At 39.4% G+C, this 18,105-nt stretch overlaps 1 protein-coding gene across 4 annotated transcripts in view; it reads right to left on the bottom strand.

Annotated features, from left to right (window-relative positions):
• Positions 1–18,105, bottom strand: part of ATP8A2 (ATPase phospholipid transporting 8A2) — a 493,533-nt gene that overhangs the window by 443,227 nt on the left and 32,201 nt on the right. For 2 of the 4 annotated variants that reach the window (XM_073894767.1, XM_073894766.1), the window contains exons 3-6: positions 3,767–3,912; positions 3,197–3,295; positions 2,173–2,218; positions 1,489–1,529 (exon numbers count right to left, since the gene is read on the bottom strand). In XM_073894767.1, the coding sequence (XP_073750868.1) occupies positions 1,489–1,529; positions 2,173–2,218; positions 3,197–3,295; positions 3,767–3,912 (332 nt within the window). Of the gene's footprint in view, positions 1–1,488; positions 1,530–2,172; positions 2,219–3,196; positions 3,296–3,766; positions 3,913–18,105 lie in introns of those variants that run through there. The other 2 variants (XM_025874698.2, XM_073894768.1) reach the window with 2 other exon arrangements.

Genomic DNA, 18,105 nt, shown 5'->3' on the forward strand with positions numbered 1-18,105 from the left:
GGGGGGGGGGGGGGGGGGGGGGGGGGGGGGGGTTGTCAGGAAGCACTTAGAGAAACAGAGGCCATTCCTAAGTGCAGTGGGAATCCTTGAACCCCCATAGCACTGGGAGCATTTCTAACCTCTCTGAGGTCAAGAATTTCCAACCACTTGACAAAGAACCACAGACTTCCAAATAAGAGGGAGGTCAATTAGTATTGGCATTACAGGACTTCTAGATTGCTACCAAGGTTAAGGTGTTATCACAAAACACTGTAAAGAGACTTCACAGTTCTCTTATAATGAAGTAAACAAAACACAAACTAAACTGAGGGCTACAGTTACTGTATCACAGGCATTTTGCAGAGTTAAAGATCATAGAAGCATTTTTAAACACTGCTTACTAAATGGTTAGCAAGAGAAACTATTGTTAACCTTCTATGTCTCCTACTCCTCCGCCATCTTGCTCCGCCCCCCCTATTGTTAACCTTCTAAAAAGTAGTTTTCTTTTGAAATCATGTTAATCATCTTCAAATATTGAAGTCATGAGAGTCATCCCCCACAAAAACCATCTTGTGACCATTAAGCAGGTCCAGGTAAAACAGAGGTTCACTTAAAAAGCTAACTTTATCAGATACAAGGATACCCAGACGGCACAGCATATTTCTTCTACATTTTCTATTCATCACTATAAACAACCAAAAAACCCTCACCATCCGCAAACCCTCCCAACCTCATGTTTCCAGGGACATGGAGGCAAACCCTCTCACTATTGTAAAGTTAAGAGCAGTGACTGCTGGTCCTGACAACCAAGTTCAGGATCAAAACAGGCTGGCCTCCAACCCCCACTCCACCTCTGTTTACATTTCACAGTAAAATCTTAAATCCAAAACTCTTCCCACCAAAAACATTAGAAGTGAGATTCTCCAAAGTTAGAAAATCTTAAAAACAAAACAAAACAAACAAACAAACAAAAAACTGGATTTAGGTTAGGAGAACAGAAGCCCAGGGAAGAGGTTTCTTGGATTGGAGTTGGAAACCAGAGGATGCTTTGGTATTTCAGAAGCATCCATCAGGAGCAATGAATTTCATAACTGTGAACTGACACAGTGAGCAGTTCCCAGAAGAAGCAGGAACTGAGTCAACAGGCAGCGGTTCTAAGGAAATCTCATGGGAAACTCCACAATATAAAACTTACATTAGAGATGACCGATGTCTTAACCCAAACTTTACCCACTGCAATTAATACTAGCAATTAATTACAAGTCCCCAAACCAGTACTTTCTGGCAGATCTTTATAAAATTAGGGTTTTTAAAATTTTTTATTTAAATTCATTTAGCCAACATATAGTACATCATTACTTTCTGATATCATGTTCAATAATTTATCAGTTGCCTATAACACCCAGTGCTCATCACATCACTTGTCCTCCTTAATGCCCATCACCCAGTTACGCCATCCCCCCTCCTATCCCCCCCAGCAACCCTCAATTTGTTTCCTATAGTTTTTACCTCTTTCCACATAATGGTATGCCACATACCATTTCTTAACACTGAAAAAGAAAAAACAATGTACCAGTTAATACTGATGATAATCAAAATAAAATCAGCTTTTCAAAATCTAAAAGGTTCCTTTCAAAATTCCACTTATTAATTCCAACCTTATCTTTAGACATAAAGGCATACCACACCACTCCTCAAAATGGAGCCCCAATCCACATACCATATATATATAAATGCATACATATAAATATAAATACATGCATATAAGTTAAAACTAGCCATTTTATCCCAGAAGAAAAATATCACCCTGTTGTTACGAGATTAAACACACACACACACACACACAATACAGACCTAATGTTCTAGAAATCAACACAATAAAAATAAGAGAGGTAGGGAGCAAGTATAAACCAAGGATGTGAATGCTTGGACTTTTTATAGACCTAACATATGTCTAGCTCCTAAAAATTACCACCTTTTCTAAGCTTCTAAAATACACAAATTCTGTTCAAATCTTACTAGCCAGGACTCCCATTTTATTAGATTGGTTTGTAATTTTGCTATTTCTTTTTAAATATTTTATAGATCCTTTCCCTCCACTTAACATCAATACCATCAGCTACTTATTTTCCATGCCTTAGATGGGGGTCTGACGTTTTCTAGCTGAGAACGTGACTCAGCCTGGTGTCTTACCTATCGTTTTCTTTTTGTTCACTGCATTGTCTGCCTTATGCCGCTTCTGTTACCAGAAAGAAAAGAAAGTTCTTAGATTCAAAAGTTCCAAATGCATCATTGCAACAGCAACAATGGATCAGGAGAGAAACAGGGCTCCAGGAAACGGACTGGCGGCGATGTGAATATTGTGAAACTCAGCCCAGAGGTCTGTGACCCGGCAGCAGTCCCTAAATTCAACAGACAAATGTCGCAAACGTGGCTGCAGTCTACTCTGGGGTCAGCCACGATATTTCGGCTCCAACAAGGAACGAGCACTCTGAAGTACGAGATTTCTCACGCCTCGTTTCTTTTAGATCAGACTAAAAGAACTATTCAGGATGATACACCCAACAACTTGAATTCATTTTACTGGTAAAGAATTTAGGGAGCAAAGTACCTCTGATTTGTATTCCATTTGTTTGTTTACCTAATCCCAGAAAAATGTACATAATGTGTGTGAGTGTATGTGTGAGCATGAGAAAAAGAGACAGAGGGGTGGGGGAGGAAGGGGGGGTGAGGGAGGGAGGGGTGGAGAGGAAGACCCTGGAGGCAAGACCACAGATGGAGAAAAGGGGACAAAGCATGAATATGGTTGTAGCCACTGAACCTGGAGATACACCGAGGGAGGTAAGTCTGAGGAGAGAGAAGATTCGTAAAATTACCTCAGGCACAGCCAGCCCAATGCTGCTATACTAGGCAGCAATCCATCCTTTTGCTACCCAAATTAGGAAGCTCTAAAGCAGGATTTAAGGAACATCAGTGATAAAAATCAAAGAGAGTTCACAGAGCTAACATTAGAAAACACAGTTTGACCTACTTCTGTGTATAGGTATTTAAGACATTGTGTGTACACATTCCCTCCCCAAAAATACCATCATGAGCCTTGAAAGGTTACTTAGGCTACGGACCAAATTCCTATCTTCAACAAAGAAAAACAGAGCAACAAATAAATTACAAGTTATATTCAATACAAGGTTTTTATTATATGAAAGCAAAAACTTACAAAATCTTCTACAATCTCTTTGATGCCTGCAATTGTTAAAATAATGATCAATGGCACCAGGGTGGTATATCTTCCTGTTGGAGATACATCTGGAATTTGCTGTAAGACAAGAGACCAAAAGAGGGAAGTTGACAAATTAAAATTTTAAAATCAAAATCCTCTCTACAAAAAAGAATATATGACACTCACCACTCACTCTTTTGAAGTTCTGTTCCATTTCTGTTATACCAAAGTGATTACCTTCTTTTAAAAACTAGCTACGTGTTTTACATATTTTAAAATTTTTATCTAACATGGCTATGTGTTTAGAACTGAAAAGGGGTTAAAAGTATGACTCTCGGGCCATTTTTCAATGCCTCTTTTAGTAACTACAATTATTCTTAAGGCAATATCTAAAAAAGTCTGCCTTTATGCAGAGATCATGTCTGTGCATGAAAACGATGATCAGATGAGGGGACAAATTACATTCAAGTATTATGACACTTTTTCAGTTAAGTGACCTTTTAGCAAAATCTCATTTTGCATGTAATTAACATTATGAATTTTAAATCACTTTTTAAAAAGTGTTACCTGTAATAAGGCAATGAAGAGGAAGAAGGCATTAGCAGCTCTTCTAATCTGCTCATACAAGAATCGAGGTAGAAACGTCAACACGCTGTACTTGGCCGTACTACAAGTAAAAAGAAAAATGCTCCCGTCAGCTACAGATGTAAATTCTACAAAGAAAATGAAAAGTTGCGAGAATTTTACAAGTGGTTTTAAAAATAAAATACTTCAGAATTTAGGACAAGAAAACTGCTGTACTGGCCCTGCCCCACAAAGATTTTGTAAAAGGACACACATGACAAGAAAATCTTCTAATGTGATCTTTGTTTACATACTTAGATATATTTACTATTCACACAGCATAAGCAGAGAGATTTACCTGCTTTCTAGGAGCTATAGTAAACACATCAAGAATATTTGTTGGGGCGCCTGGGTGGCTCAGTCAGTTGAGCATCCAACTCTTGGTTTTGGCTCAGGTCATGATCTCATGGGTCGTGAGATCGAGCCCCGCATGGGGCTCTGTGATCAGTGGGGAGTCTGCTTGAGATTCTCTCTCTCTCTCTCCCTCTCCCTCTGCCCCTCCCCCTGCTCCCACTCTCTCTCTTTCTCTCTCTAAAATAAATAGATAAATCTTTAACTAAAAAAAAGAGTATTTGTTAAAGGAAGATATGTTTCAAGGATCCCAAAACAGAAGAGGTACACATTCCAAATACAGCAAAAGACATGAACTCTGAAATAAAGAGTGAGATAGAAACACCAATTGAGGGATCCACACAAGCGAGTAGAATTATCCCAGGATTTGTGATGCCTGACAATTCTTAATATAAAGCCACTGATTCAAGGTAGCAAGTTAACTTCATAAAGGATGCCCTGGGTCCCAGGCATGTGTATAACACATCAATGTGTCCCTCTGGATACCTATCACGGGTGTTTTTTTGTTCAACCACCCCCAGATAAACTCCATTCCTATCATACCCTTTATTTGGCCACCTTTGCTCATGCTTGTTTGGATTTTTTTTTCCAGTTTTATTGAGGAATAATTGACATACATCACTGTATAACTTCAGGCATATGGCAGGATGTTCTGATTTACATATATTGTGAAATGGTTACCACAGCAGGTTCTGCTAGCATCCATCTTCTCATATGGGTACAAGAAAAAAGGGAAAAAACATTAACTTTCATATATATCACACAGCAGTGGCAGCTACTCCATCATGTCGTATATAACGCTCCTTGTACGTATTCATCTTACAACTGGAGCTTGTACTTTGCACCACCTTCTCTAATTTCCTCCCCCCCCACCACTTCTGGTAATCACAAGTCTTATCTTTTTCTATGAGTTTGGGTTTGTTTTGTTTTGTTTCTTTAGATTCCATGTGTGAGATCACATGTCTTTCTTTTCTGATTTACTTGGTATGCCTTCAAGGTCTACCCATGTCACAAATGGTAGGATTCCCTCATTTTCTGTGGCTGAGTAATATTCCACTTTATGTATATTACCACAACCTCTTCATCCATCAGTGGACACTTAGGCTGGTCTTGGCTATTGTAAACAATGCTGCTATGAATGTGGTGGTGGAGATATCTTTTTTTTAAGTTAGTGTTTTCAATTCCTTTGGATATATTCCCAAAAGTTGAGCTGCTGAATCATAGAGTAATTCTATTTAACTTTTTGAGGAAACTCCATACTGGTTCTCATATTGGCTGCACAGTCCCACCAACAGGGTTCCCTTTTCTATCAATGCCAGCATTTGTTATCTCTTTATTTTTTTGATGATGACTATTCACACTGGTATAATGTGATAGGACCTTATGGTTTTAATTTGCATTTCTCTAATGACTAGTGATGCTGGGCATCTTTTCATGTGCCTGTTGGTTTTACATATATCTTCTTTGGAAAAATGTTCAGGTACTTTGCCCATTTTACAACTGGGTTATTATTTTTTGCTATTGAGCTGTATGAGCTCTTTATATATATTACATATTAGCCCCCTATCAGATATATGGTTTGCAAATATTTTTTTCCATTCCAAAGGTTCTATTTGCACTTTATTGATAATTTCTTTTGCTGTGCAGAAGCTTTTTATTTTGTTGCTTGTGCTTTAGATGTCACCCAAAAAATCATCACCAAAACCCGTGTCAAGGAGCTTTGTTCCTATGTTTTCTTCTAGGAGTTTCATGGCTTCGAGTCTTATATTTTAGTCTTTAATCTATTTCAAATTAAGTTTTGTAAGTGGTATAAAATAAGCGTCCAGTTTCATTCTTTTACATGTGAAAATCCAATTATCCCAGCACCATTTATTGAAGAGACTATCTTTTCTCCCTTGAGGATTCTTGGCTCCCTCTCCAAGTATCAGGGAACCATATATGCTTGGGTTTATTTCGGGGCTCTTGATTATGTTCTGTTGGCCTATTTGTTTTTATGCCAATACCATACTGTTGTGAGGACTATGGCTTTATAGCATAGCTTGAAATCAGGAAGTGTAATACCTCCCACTTTGTTCTTCTTTCTCAGAATTTCTTTGGCTATTTGGGGTCTTCAGTGGTTCCACATAATTTTAGCAGTGTTTTTTCTACTTCTGTAAAAAAAATGCCATTAGAATTTCAATTTAATTTGTGTTGAATCTATAGATGCTCACATTGTTGCTTCCACCTGGGACATCCTCTCTCATCCACATGGTCTCTCCATAACTAAACTGCCCTTCCCATCTTACTCTCCCATTCAAACTTATATCTTCCATTAAGTTTGATCAAATCACAAAGATTCTTCTTCCTCCAAGCCCACAGGATGGTGTTTACACCTACATTATATAGTCTCTGCTTTGTTTTATATTTTATTTATCTATCCCCAGAACAGATTCTGGGAACATTACGAATGCTTACTTCAACTTTGTATGTTCCCACCACATAGCAGATAATCAATGAACAAGGAAATAATCCAAGGCATAAACTGAGAAGCTGAAGGGGCAAAATGAACCATTCCTCTTTTGGCTGCTCGAAGATTTATCCATAAAAGTACCTGCTTGACTTCTAACTTGCCTTCTGAAGACATGATTCTGAGCCAACTCTTAAATGAAATATATTATAGCAAGATTATCTAACACGTTTCAAATACACAATAAATTAGAAGCATCAAAAGAGAAAAGCAAAGGGTCTTCTTTTGCTTAAGGTATTAAATATACGTATTAAAAAGTATATGAAAACCACTTTTAAGACAGTTCAAACTTAAGGATTCTGACACTTGAGAGGATATCACTGAACTAGCTAGAAAATGTGCTTGCATGGAGCCCCCTACTCACTTATGTAGCCCTTTGGGGTACAGGATGTCACTGTAAATTTTTGCCAGACAGAACAAACTAGCTCAAATCAAGCTTATTAAAGCATAGGGAAAATATATTAAACACATGCACATGATAAGCTCATGGTACAAAATTCTCTTAATTGCAGTTTAGAGGACAAATTCAAACAGAACACCATGCATTCCTTTATGGTGTACTGACCATTGAAATAAAGCAAACAACATTATCATAAAGGGAACATGAACATTCACACACTCTAAGACTAGAAAGCATCTTATAAGGTAGTCTAACTATAACATTTGAACCCCAGATTCCATCTGTATGAAACAGACACACATACACAGTTGGCATATGACCCTGTCTTTGTATGAAACTTTCCCACTCGAGTAAAATACTAAGTATGCTTAAGGGGACCCACATGTCTCTGAAATGCCATAAAGTAGAGGACTGGAGCAGAAAAAGATCCCATTTATATGAGAAAACCAAAGATAAGATGGGGAAGGAAAGCAGACTTTTATTCTAGTCAAAATAGAAAAGTGAGTCTAAAATATCTTCAGACTGAAATAGAATGAGCATAATCAATAATTCAGAGAAACTGACATTCATCCAAGAGATGGATACTGTGTAGTAGTAAAATAATTATCTTGATATACAACCTGATGTGTCCTGTTACAGATTTAAACACACAAAACTACAATCAGCTAAAGGCAGCACCCATTAAAATCATTCTACCAGAAGAGTTTAGGGTAGAGTTTTCAAACTTAGAGATGCATACAAATCACCTGGGGATCTTGTTAAAATGTATTAGTAAGGGTTTTCTAGAGAAACAGAACCAACAAGAGTGTATAGAGAGAGAGATTCATTTTAAGGAATTGGTTTACACAATTGTGGAGGCTTGACAAGTCTAAAATCTGCAGGGTGGGCTAGCAGACTACAGACCCAGAGGAAGATCTAATGTTGTCTTTCAAGTCTAAAGGCTGTCTGATGGCAGAATTCCTTCTTGTCCTAGAAAGTCAGACTTTGTTCTATTCAGGTCTTCAACTGACTGGATGAGGCCCACCCACATTAGAGGGTCATCTGCTGCATTCAAAGTCTACCAGTTTAAATGTTCATCTCATTCAAAAACATCTTCACAGAAACATCTACAATGTTTGACCAAACATTTGGGCACCATGGCCCAGTCAAGTTGCACGTGAAATTAACCATTACATGCCTATTCTGATTCAGTGGGTCTAGAGTGGCCCTGAGATTTTGATTCGATTTCTAAAGAGTTCCAAGTGAGACCAATGCTACTGGTCCAAGGACCACAGCTTCCACACCCTGACCGGCAACCACGCTTGAACAGGTAGATTTGTTCAAATCTCCTATTTGAAGTCAAAACAGCTGAACACTATAAGACATAAAAGGATAAGAGACATTTGCCACCCACTGTAGCAGGGGAAAGAACAATCCACAGGGTGAAACAGGTCAGTGAAGGAGGTTCCCAACAGAAGAGTTTGTTCACCCAGATGAATGAATCACCCCTAAAAGATTCCCACTCAGACCACATGTGTCAGCACACCTGCCAGGACGGCTGTTCACAGCAAGGACTGATCCTGGCTGCAAGTGGTCCTAGGTATTTAGCGCATCTTAGAGCCTGGGGAATGGGGACAAATGACCAGAAGAAAACAAGAGTTTCCTGTGGTTCACTGAGATTCCCTTTAAACATGTTAGACCAGTGTTTCCTGAAATTGGGTAGCATGAAGAATGATCAGGGGCTTGTCAAAATCCATCCAGCCTTCCTTCAACAGATATTTACTGAGCCCCACCTATGTACTAGGCACTGTGCCAGGCACTGCAGGGAACCAACTGGTCAAAAATGCATACCCTCAAGGGAATTACATTCTAGAGGAAAAATCAGCATGAAAGAAATATACAACAGGATACATGTGATAAATACTATGGAGGAAAAATCAATCCGGGAAGGAGGATACAGAGGGGTACACAGGTGGGAGCCGGGGGAAGGGGCATGATTCTCAATGGCATGATCAGGGAATATTTCACTAAGAAGGTGATGGGTGTGCTGAGCCCTGGAGGAGGTGAATCAGCAGAAACATCCACATGGGTACACAGGGGAAGAGTGTCACAGAGTGAGAGAACAGCAAACACAAGTGCAGAGTGGGACAGCTCATGTTATTTCTTCTGTGGGAGGGGCAGGAAGGGACCAATGTGGGTGGAGCCATGTGGAGAAGTATAAAGAGACCCGCATGGCTACATGCTGGCTTTCTCTTCTCAGGAACAGGAAGCCTCTGGATTCTAAGAAGACAAGATCTGACAACAGCAGCAACCTGCAAACCCCCTGCCCTGGTAGACATGCTCCTCTTGGACATTCAGGATCTGGCGAATATGGGAACCAAACTATACAGAAAATAGGGCCTGGCAAAAACATGGGTCTGGGGCTATGCCTGCCACAAATCACAAAGCACTGCGGAAGTCTGATCTCCAGAATGCGGCACAAAGCAAGAATCCAGACATGATGCTTGAGTACAATTTTCCAGCTATGAGAATAACCCAATGGGTGCCTGGGTAGCTCAGTCGGTTAAGCGTCTGCCTTCCATTCAGGTCATGATCCCAAAGTCCTGGGATGGAGCCCTGTATTGGGCTCCTTACTCAGTAGGGAGCCTGCTTCTCCCTCTGCCTCTGCTGCTCTCCCGAATGCTTGTGCTCTCTCTCTCTCTTTCTCTCTGTCTCTGTGCCAAATAAATAAATAAAATCTAAAAAAAAAAAAAAAAAAAACCCGTTGACAACTGTTCTCCAAAGGCAAACCTAAAATGCAGTAACTGCTCAAAGTACAACTTTCCCCTAAAACAAGCCTCCAGAAACTCAGAAATGAAACTAGCTTAACACTCATCTTTGAAATGCAAGCAGTAAATTCACCTGAGGTATACATACAGCCAAAAGCAAGCATTGTTTTTATTCTCCTGCATTACATGGACAGTACATTCTCTTGTGTGTGCCTAATGTACAGTAAGTGTTCAATATTAACTGAAAGAGAAGAGGGCCCTTTTAAATAACTCCACAGGAGGCTGACTGTGAGCTAAACCAGTGCTCCATGATCATGTTCTGGAAACCTTCCATTCCACCCAGGTCCTATAAGATGCCATTCACCTTTCTCCTCTCAAAATATACACTCAGCAAGGAGCTCTGGATTATTAGAGGTGGAAGACAAGAAAATACAGCGTCCTAAGAAAGTTGTTCATGTCTTCATAAACAGCTTAATTCATTTATCACTTAGTGTATTCAACTAACTCACAGAAAAGACCAAGAGTGATTGGGACACTAAATGCAAAGGTTAGCGGACCCCCTGCCATTCCTGCTGACAATGGACATCAGGGCACAGCCAGGAGTCGCCCGAGAGGGCATGCCAATGGACAGCAAAGCCTACGGCCCTCCCCATTTAGCACAGGCTCCTGGTGCTTTGCCAACCAACCCCCCCCCCCAAATTATATTCTGGAAATCCTCTCCAATATAGAAACTCCTGCTGATAAACAGGGATAGGACCACTTCACTAGAAATTTTCACTTCATTTGCCTGAGCTACTCTGATTTAACCAGTTGCAAATAAAGGTTAAGAAGCTCATTTGAAAACAATGATATTTCTATTTTTAACACTTTTTCTATTTCTTAGTCTACAGCTGGGGAAAAATACTGCCTTATCTCATAGATTGTTCTCAGAATATAGTAACTGGACCTGGACTGGTGCTATTAGTAATATACTTCTTCATAGTACTTTATTATGGCTTACATAGACCTTTTTGCATATTCTTTATAATACACATCCAATGAGAAACGGGAGCTGAGTTCTAATCAATCAACTTATATACACCTGTGAACATAACTGCATCAATTAGAGATTCCCTTTAATTCCTACTAAACCGTGTGAGTGTCCTGTTCCTATCATATTTTCAAATCTGTTCTACTATACATAATGCATTATCCAATAAATAGCTCTGGACACAAAGCATTTACTTCAATACTTCTATGGAAATGTGGACAGGAAAGAAGTGAAGAGAGAGACAATAACATTTTGAGGACAAAGCATGCTGCCAGGGGAATCTTCTACCATGGATGACTCTTAGACAAGCAGTTCTAAAATGCAAGACACATTGGGTGTTTATGGCTACTATCTTTATATGTGGCACCTCTGAAAAGTAGGTTTTGTACAAGACCTGTGAACTTTAGGATATAAAATCAACTGGGGCGCCTGGGTGGCTCAGTCGGGTGAGCGTCTGCCTTCGGCTCAGGTCATGATCCCGGGGTCCTGGGATGGAGCCCTGCATCTGGCTTCCTACTCTTTGGGGAGCCTGCTTCTCCTTCTCCCTCTGCCTGCTGCTCCCCCTGCTTGTGTGCGCCATCTCTCTGTCAAATAAATAAAATCTTTTTTAAAAAAAAGGATATCAAATCGACTGAAAAGGAGTTATGAGACTCCCACTCAAAGCAAAGCAAAAAGGACCAATTCCAATGAGATTCTATCTTCAATAAAAAGAAACAACCAATATTATGAGAATGTCTGACCTAAAGGCAAACAAGTACCAGAGTCACAAATGTAGCCCAATCCTGCCACTGCCCCAGAAGAAGCAAAACAGGTCAAAGTCTATTGCATTTAATTATACCTTTGGTCTTTCATTCAGAATTCAATATATTCTTTCCGAACACAGGAAAATAAACCCAGTCAAAAGGTTTAAGGCTGTCCTGGGGGCTGACAGACTGACAAGTCAAACAAGGTGTGACAGGACTCTGAAACAGAGTCATCAAGGTAGAAGCGCCTAAATCCTGTTTATACTCCAGAGTGGCTGCTCTGAGGCCACTCTGGAGTATAAACTCCAGAGGAGGCGGGGGTACTGCTGGTTGCAAGGGAAGATTGAAATTCGTCAAGAAACCTCATGTCCCAAGCAGGCAGAGCCAAGAAGTCCATTAATGAGCCAGATCTACATGGAATGCTAGCCAAAGCAGACAAACTGGGAAACTAGCAGGAGGTGTGGAGTTTACCAGTGTGGAATACACAAAAATTTCATTTAGATCTGGATACAAACCAAAACTCCGTGAGTCCTGTGTGCTACAAAGAGTCCAAGGAGTTTATGGATATCAAAGCCCCAGGTCAGCAGTATCATTTTTAATAATCGCACACAATTGCCAAACTTTAGTCAAATGTTTAATTTTAATTCAAGTTTTTTCTGCTAGGTTTTCTGCCTGGTTTTCAGTATGCATGAGGAATGAAGTACACGGCTCAACTTTTCATAAAGTGAACACACCCATGTAGTTGTCCACTTGAAATTTCACATAGAGACATGAGGAACATAGGATTTTATCTGTGGGGCTCTGATAGCAATAAAGTCCCAATCTAAAAAATACCTGGCTTCTGACTCACAACTGTAAAATGGACACACACATTTATCATCTTTGTCCACTGAGGGACCATAAATTAGTAGAAAGGAATGTAAAAACATACTGCCATGGTTTTAAAAACGAGGAACAGAATCATCAGCCAAGGAGATTTGTCCCCCCTAAAATAGACTCCTTTCTGCGTTTGTGCATGAGAGTTGTGCAGGTTTCTCTAAGGCACCTTCTGAATAGGAGCTACAGTGGGAGAAAATCTCCAGAGGGGACCATCACCTGGGGAAAGGCCCTGCACTGAGGGAGAAGAACAGGTTCTACTCTCAGAACTGTTTTCTGAGAAGATAAGTCAATCCATTTTTAAGAGAGTAATTCAGCTCTAGAAAGAGGGTCACTGCATTTGTCAGGACTGTCCAGAGAAACAGAACCAACAGAATGTGGTTGTAGGAGAGAGTGAGACTATAAATTTTTCACACAATTATAGATTCTGACAAGTCCCAAGATCCACAGTCAGTGAGCAGGAGAACCAGTGGTGTAGTTCCAGTCCAAAGGCAGGAGAAAGGACGCTGTCCCAGCTCAAAGGCTGTCAGGCAGGAGGGGTTCCCTCTTACTCAGCCTTTTTGTTCTATATAGGCCTTCGACTGACTGGAGGAAGCCCACCCACACTGGACAGGGCAATCTGCTTTACTCTAGGATTCAAATGTTAATATAACCCAAAAGCATCCTCACAGAAACACCCATTGACCAAATATCTGGGCACTCCGTGGCATATACATAAAATGAATGATCGCCATCACTTATCAGGCAGGGCAGAAGCAGGCACACCCCAGTGTGTCAGAGGGAGCTAAGGACAGGAAGAGAGAGATGTTGGCCTACAAAACAGAGGTGGCTCAGGAGGAGGAGACACCAATGATGGAGAAAGGATGGAGGCAGGAGGGAAAGCAAGGGGACCCAAGCCAGGAGATCACGGTTAAGAGTTTGGAGAAACTTCAGGAGATAAACTATAAAGGGCTAAAAGCAGAGGCTTAAGAAAAGCAGACTATTCTTCTCTCATAAGCCCCACTCTTTTGGCTGCACAGAAACTTCACACAGCTAGACTTCCTACACCCATGGCCCTGAGCAAATGCTGAAACTCTCAAGGAAGACAGAAAAAAATCTTCCACATACTCACATTCAAAGTCCTTCACCTAAAGTCAAGCTTGCTATCTGACCCATGCTCACAGAGCTCCCCTCAGTCTTCTGTGCTCTTTGGAAAATTACCAGATATGTGCAGAAAGTTCCCATTATGAAAAAGAGATTCAAAAATGAAAATGGAAAAAAAATGACTAGAGGAAACACAATGCCACAAACTTTAAAAAGAATAAAATGCTCACATCCTCAGAATTATCAGAGGATAATACATTCATACAAAACCAGGATAAGATGCTATTTTTAAAATGTAACAAGAGAAGAGTTATTAGGAATTAGAAGTACGACAGTCTAAGATAATCCAATCATAGAAGTGAAAAATAAAAGTAAACCTCCCAAAAAGTAGAACAAAAATAACAAAAGATGAAAAGTAGAGCCCTAACAATACTGTTATGAGAGTCAATATCCAACCATTAAGAGCTCTACAAAGGTCAGAGAAAGAACACATTTTTAAAAAATATATGAGAAAATTCCTCATAATTCTAACATAGGTTTCTGATTGAAAGGTTTCACCAAGTACCCAAAACAAGAGACTAATACCAAAATTTAAAATTATAGAATATCAAATATTTTTTTAAATGCAAGATCGTAAAAGAGCTTATTTATAAAGGGGAAAAAATATCACTGTTGAACTTAACTTTAGATTTCTATACCTAGCCAAACTATCAGATCCTCAAATTTACTTTTCATGTAAGCTTTCTTATGAAATTGCTTACTGAAAGATGGGCTTCAACAACACTAGAGATTAATCAATAAATAAAACACACACACTCACACAGTATCCAAAAAACAGGGAATTCAACTCGACAAAAGAGCAAAACAATTCTAGCATGATCACTTTACAAAACATCCACACAACAGCCACTTTACCTGGGAAGGATGACACTAGGGGAAAAACATAGAACTGAGACACTATTTTGAGATATTTCTTTTAAAATATAGAGAGAGTTTGATAATAGATAGTGATCTGAAGGGAGAAATAAGGATACGTGAAAAAATGTTCTAGTAGAAAAATGATGCAGAAAAAGCAAGTTACACTAGGAAAGAAACAAACATGATATACCATGTCAGTACTTGGCACCAAAGTCAAGAAGTTAAATCTTCATCTACAAGAGAATTCAGAAAGATCATTTCTAAACCTCATTTAGAAATATGATGGAAACCACAAAAGAATTAAAAACAGAATGACTTCAATGTCAAATGCCTTTGGTAGAACAGAACCAGAATGGGAGAGATGGGGAGGGAGGCTACTGATTTTAATGGCAAACTTCCACACTATTTCAACTTTTAACAACTCACATGTATTACTTTAATAATAACTTAATATTTTAAATTAAAACTAGTAGGATCCAGATGTAACTGCCAAGGGACCATCAGTTCTTTCATTTTTAGCTAATTTCAGGAATGGCATACATAAGGACCTATTTATTAGAACATAAAATTAGGCTAAAGACCTAATTTACTCCTACACTACTTCTCACCACAAATGTTGTAGTAACCACTCATATCTGATATTAATCCCTACAGTCACTGCCTCCTGCCAGCAACAACCGGGCCCTACGTTAAAGAAGGAAATTCTAAACAACCCAACTTGAATCTAACAAGAAACAAACATCAGTACTACACTCAGAGTATAACACTTTTACACAGTCGTCCTTTGGGAAGAGCACTCTGGCTTTCAGCACAAGCTGTAAGTACCTCAGCCCGCAGAAAAATGAGAGTAAAGTTCCTGCCCCATAAACAGAAATCACTTTATGGTGAAGAGTATTAGATTTTTAAGTTCTCTTGCTTCCTTTAATCCCCTGCCAAATTCCTAGAACATCTTTCTTTCCTCTCTTCATCAAACCACATCCTTCTCTACTTCTGAGCCAACAGCCCAAGGTCATCTTCCCTAGCAAGCCTTTCCCTAACCATGTCTACCCAATGCACAGTCTGTAATACACGTATTTCAACACTCAGTCTCTCTCATGCATGAGAGAGAGAGAGAAAGCAGGACCGGGGGCAGGAAGAGAAAAAGCCATTTCTTCGCCTCTTACACACATACACACAGAGCTCTGGAGGGCCACATCAAATATTTATTCTCTTAACCACTTCTATGGGCCTTGTAGGCAGCGCTCACCGCACACCTAGACTGACAACATGGCGCCCCCTGCTGGCCAGGCCTCATAGCAATGTTTTCTGCAATGAAAACTTCCCTGGAAGGACACCTTGGAGCCAGAGGAAGGTAGGTTCCTCAGTAATTTTCTAAGGCAAATCGTCAGAGAAGCAGTGTTTAAGGAAGAATTTTAAAGCTGTAGTTCAGTTTAACAATTGGTCCTTGTGGGCATTTAATATAAAAACACAATGCACATAGGGGCTCCTGGGTGGCTCAGTGGGTTGAGTGGATGGCTCTTGGTTTCTGCTCAGACCATGATCTCATGGGTCATGGGACTGAGGCCCAGAGCCAGCTCGGCGCTCAGCGGGGAGTCTGCTTGAAGATTCTCTCCCTCTGCCCCCTCCCCCCCTTCTCAAATAAATCTTAAAAAAAAAAAAAACATAATGTACTATAGTTCATTCCTAAGTAATCCTAAAATGTTTTCTTGTCTTTTCATTTAGTTTACTCATTATATACCCACAGTTAGACCCAGGCTTAATGGGGCCTGGATACAATTTGTATACAACATGCATACAATTTGGGGATCTCACTTTAAGAAAAATACAAAATGACAAAAACAAAATAGAATACTTATTTAGAATAAGGGGAGAAATCACAACATAATTCATAAAACCTGAAATACCCTGCATTGCAACTTCCAGAAAACAGTATTTTTTATTATCTATCTGATATTTTATAATACTTTCTCCCTTGTATTTCTTTTCTGTCATTTGCTTAGATCACTTCTTATAGGACAATTAATAGTTTTTATATTCATTCTTTCCTCTATGGTTGAGAAGTTATTTTTCACTGATCTTTTGATACTGTTTCTTCCACTTCACTATTCATGAACAGCAGTAATGTCACAAAAATGTTTATGATTGTTGTCAAATTCAGAGAAACTGCTATCAAATTTCTTTTATGAATGAAAATTAAAATCTGGAAGATTTTTCTACAGACTAGCTTCTGGCCCCATACATTTCAAACATTGTTCCTGCAATATGACCGACACACTTTTGTGTAATTCTGATCCTTCTAACTCTACACTACCCTCCCACAACCCCAGGTGAGGTGGTGGCAGTAAGAGCATTTCTGATACTTACTTCTATGCTGGGATATTTAATAATTCATTTACAAAAGTGACTGCACGCCACATAAATCTATCTCTAAACCCACACAAAATGTTATTTCCTACTCTTCTTTTCCCAGATCACTACAGTGCCACTCCATTGCCATCTAACAAAAGAGGAAATGTCATAAAGGGTGAAGTCCAACTGAAAAGAGACAGTGGCCTTACCTGATCAGGGTTTGTGTATTTCTTACACAAAAACCAACGACCATGTAAACATATGGTAGGCTCCCTCCTGAGGCCTTGGGAATAAGCAGATGTCCTGAAGCTTAAGCTCCATTAGCTTCAAGTAAATCTGCTCTCTGGATATATACATAATCCAATACAAAATGTAAGCAATCTACACATGGTTATTTAAATAACAACCTATATACCCTTCCATAATTTTCTCCAGGTTTATAAAATCCTACACATACATGGATACATATCCACACATATACAGTTGCCCATGTTTCACAAAAATCAGACAATATGCCATTTTCTGAATTTTGCTTTTCTCAACACTGTAAAATCCCTTCAAGTCAAGGGTACAGCTCTAATTCATTTTTTTAAAGATTTATTTATTTGAGAGAGAGAGGGCTCATGAGCAGGGGGAGAGGCAGAGGGAGAGAGAGAGAGAGAATCCTAAGCCAACTCTGCGTGGAGTCAGACACAGGGCTTGATCCCACAACCCTGAGACCACAACTGGAGCCAAAACCAAGAGTCGGATACTTAACCGACTGAGCCACCCAGGCGCCCCTTCTCTGATTCATTTTTAATGACTATACAATATTCTTCAAATTATTTATTCATTCTATGATGAGCATTTACTTTATCTCCCGACTTTCATACCCTAAAATATATCATGGTAAATAGCCATGTTCACATACCCATGATTGCTGATGAGTTTATTGCTATGAGAAAGATTACCTTAAGCGAGATTAAGAATCTAAGGATCACGTAGCTTTTAAAATTATTAACCAAAGCCCACACTTCAGATTTCCTAAGTTGCTACCTAATGTGCTTTTTCTGTTCCAAGAGGATCATAAATTTTTAATTTTAATAGATGGCAAATTATTTCCCAAAAGCATTTTAAAATTCACATTTCTACCAGTAATATATAGGAATATTCTTTATCTTCACATCCCTGCCAATAACAGGTATCAACAGTCAATTTTACAGCATTCAGACTTCTGTCAAATAACATAGCATTGTTGGATTTATGTGCACTTCCTCAATTATAACAAAGTTGAACATAC

Source organism: Callorhinus ursinus, unplaced genomic scaffold (genome assembly GCF_003265705.2).
Source record: "Callorhinus ursinus isolate GAN/ISIS: 27379988/994484 unplaced genomic scaffold, GSC_fseal_2.0 scaffold7, whole genome shotgun sequence".
NCBI lineage: Eukaryota > Metazoa > Chordata > Mammalia > Carnivora > Otariidae > Callorhinus > Callorhinus ursinus.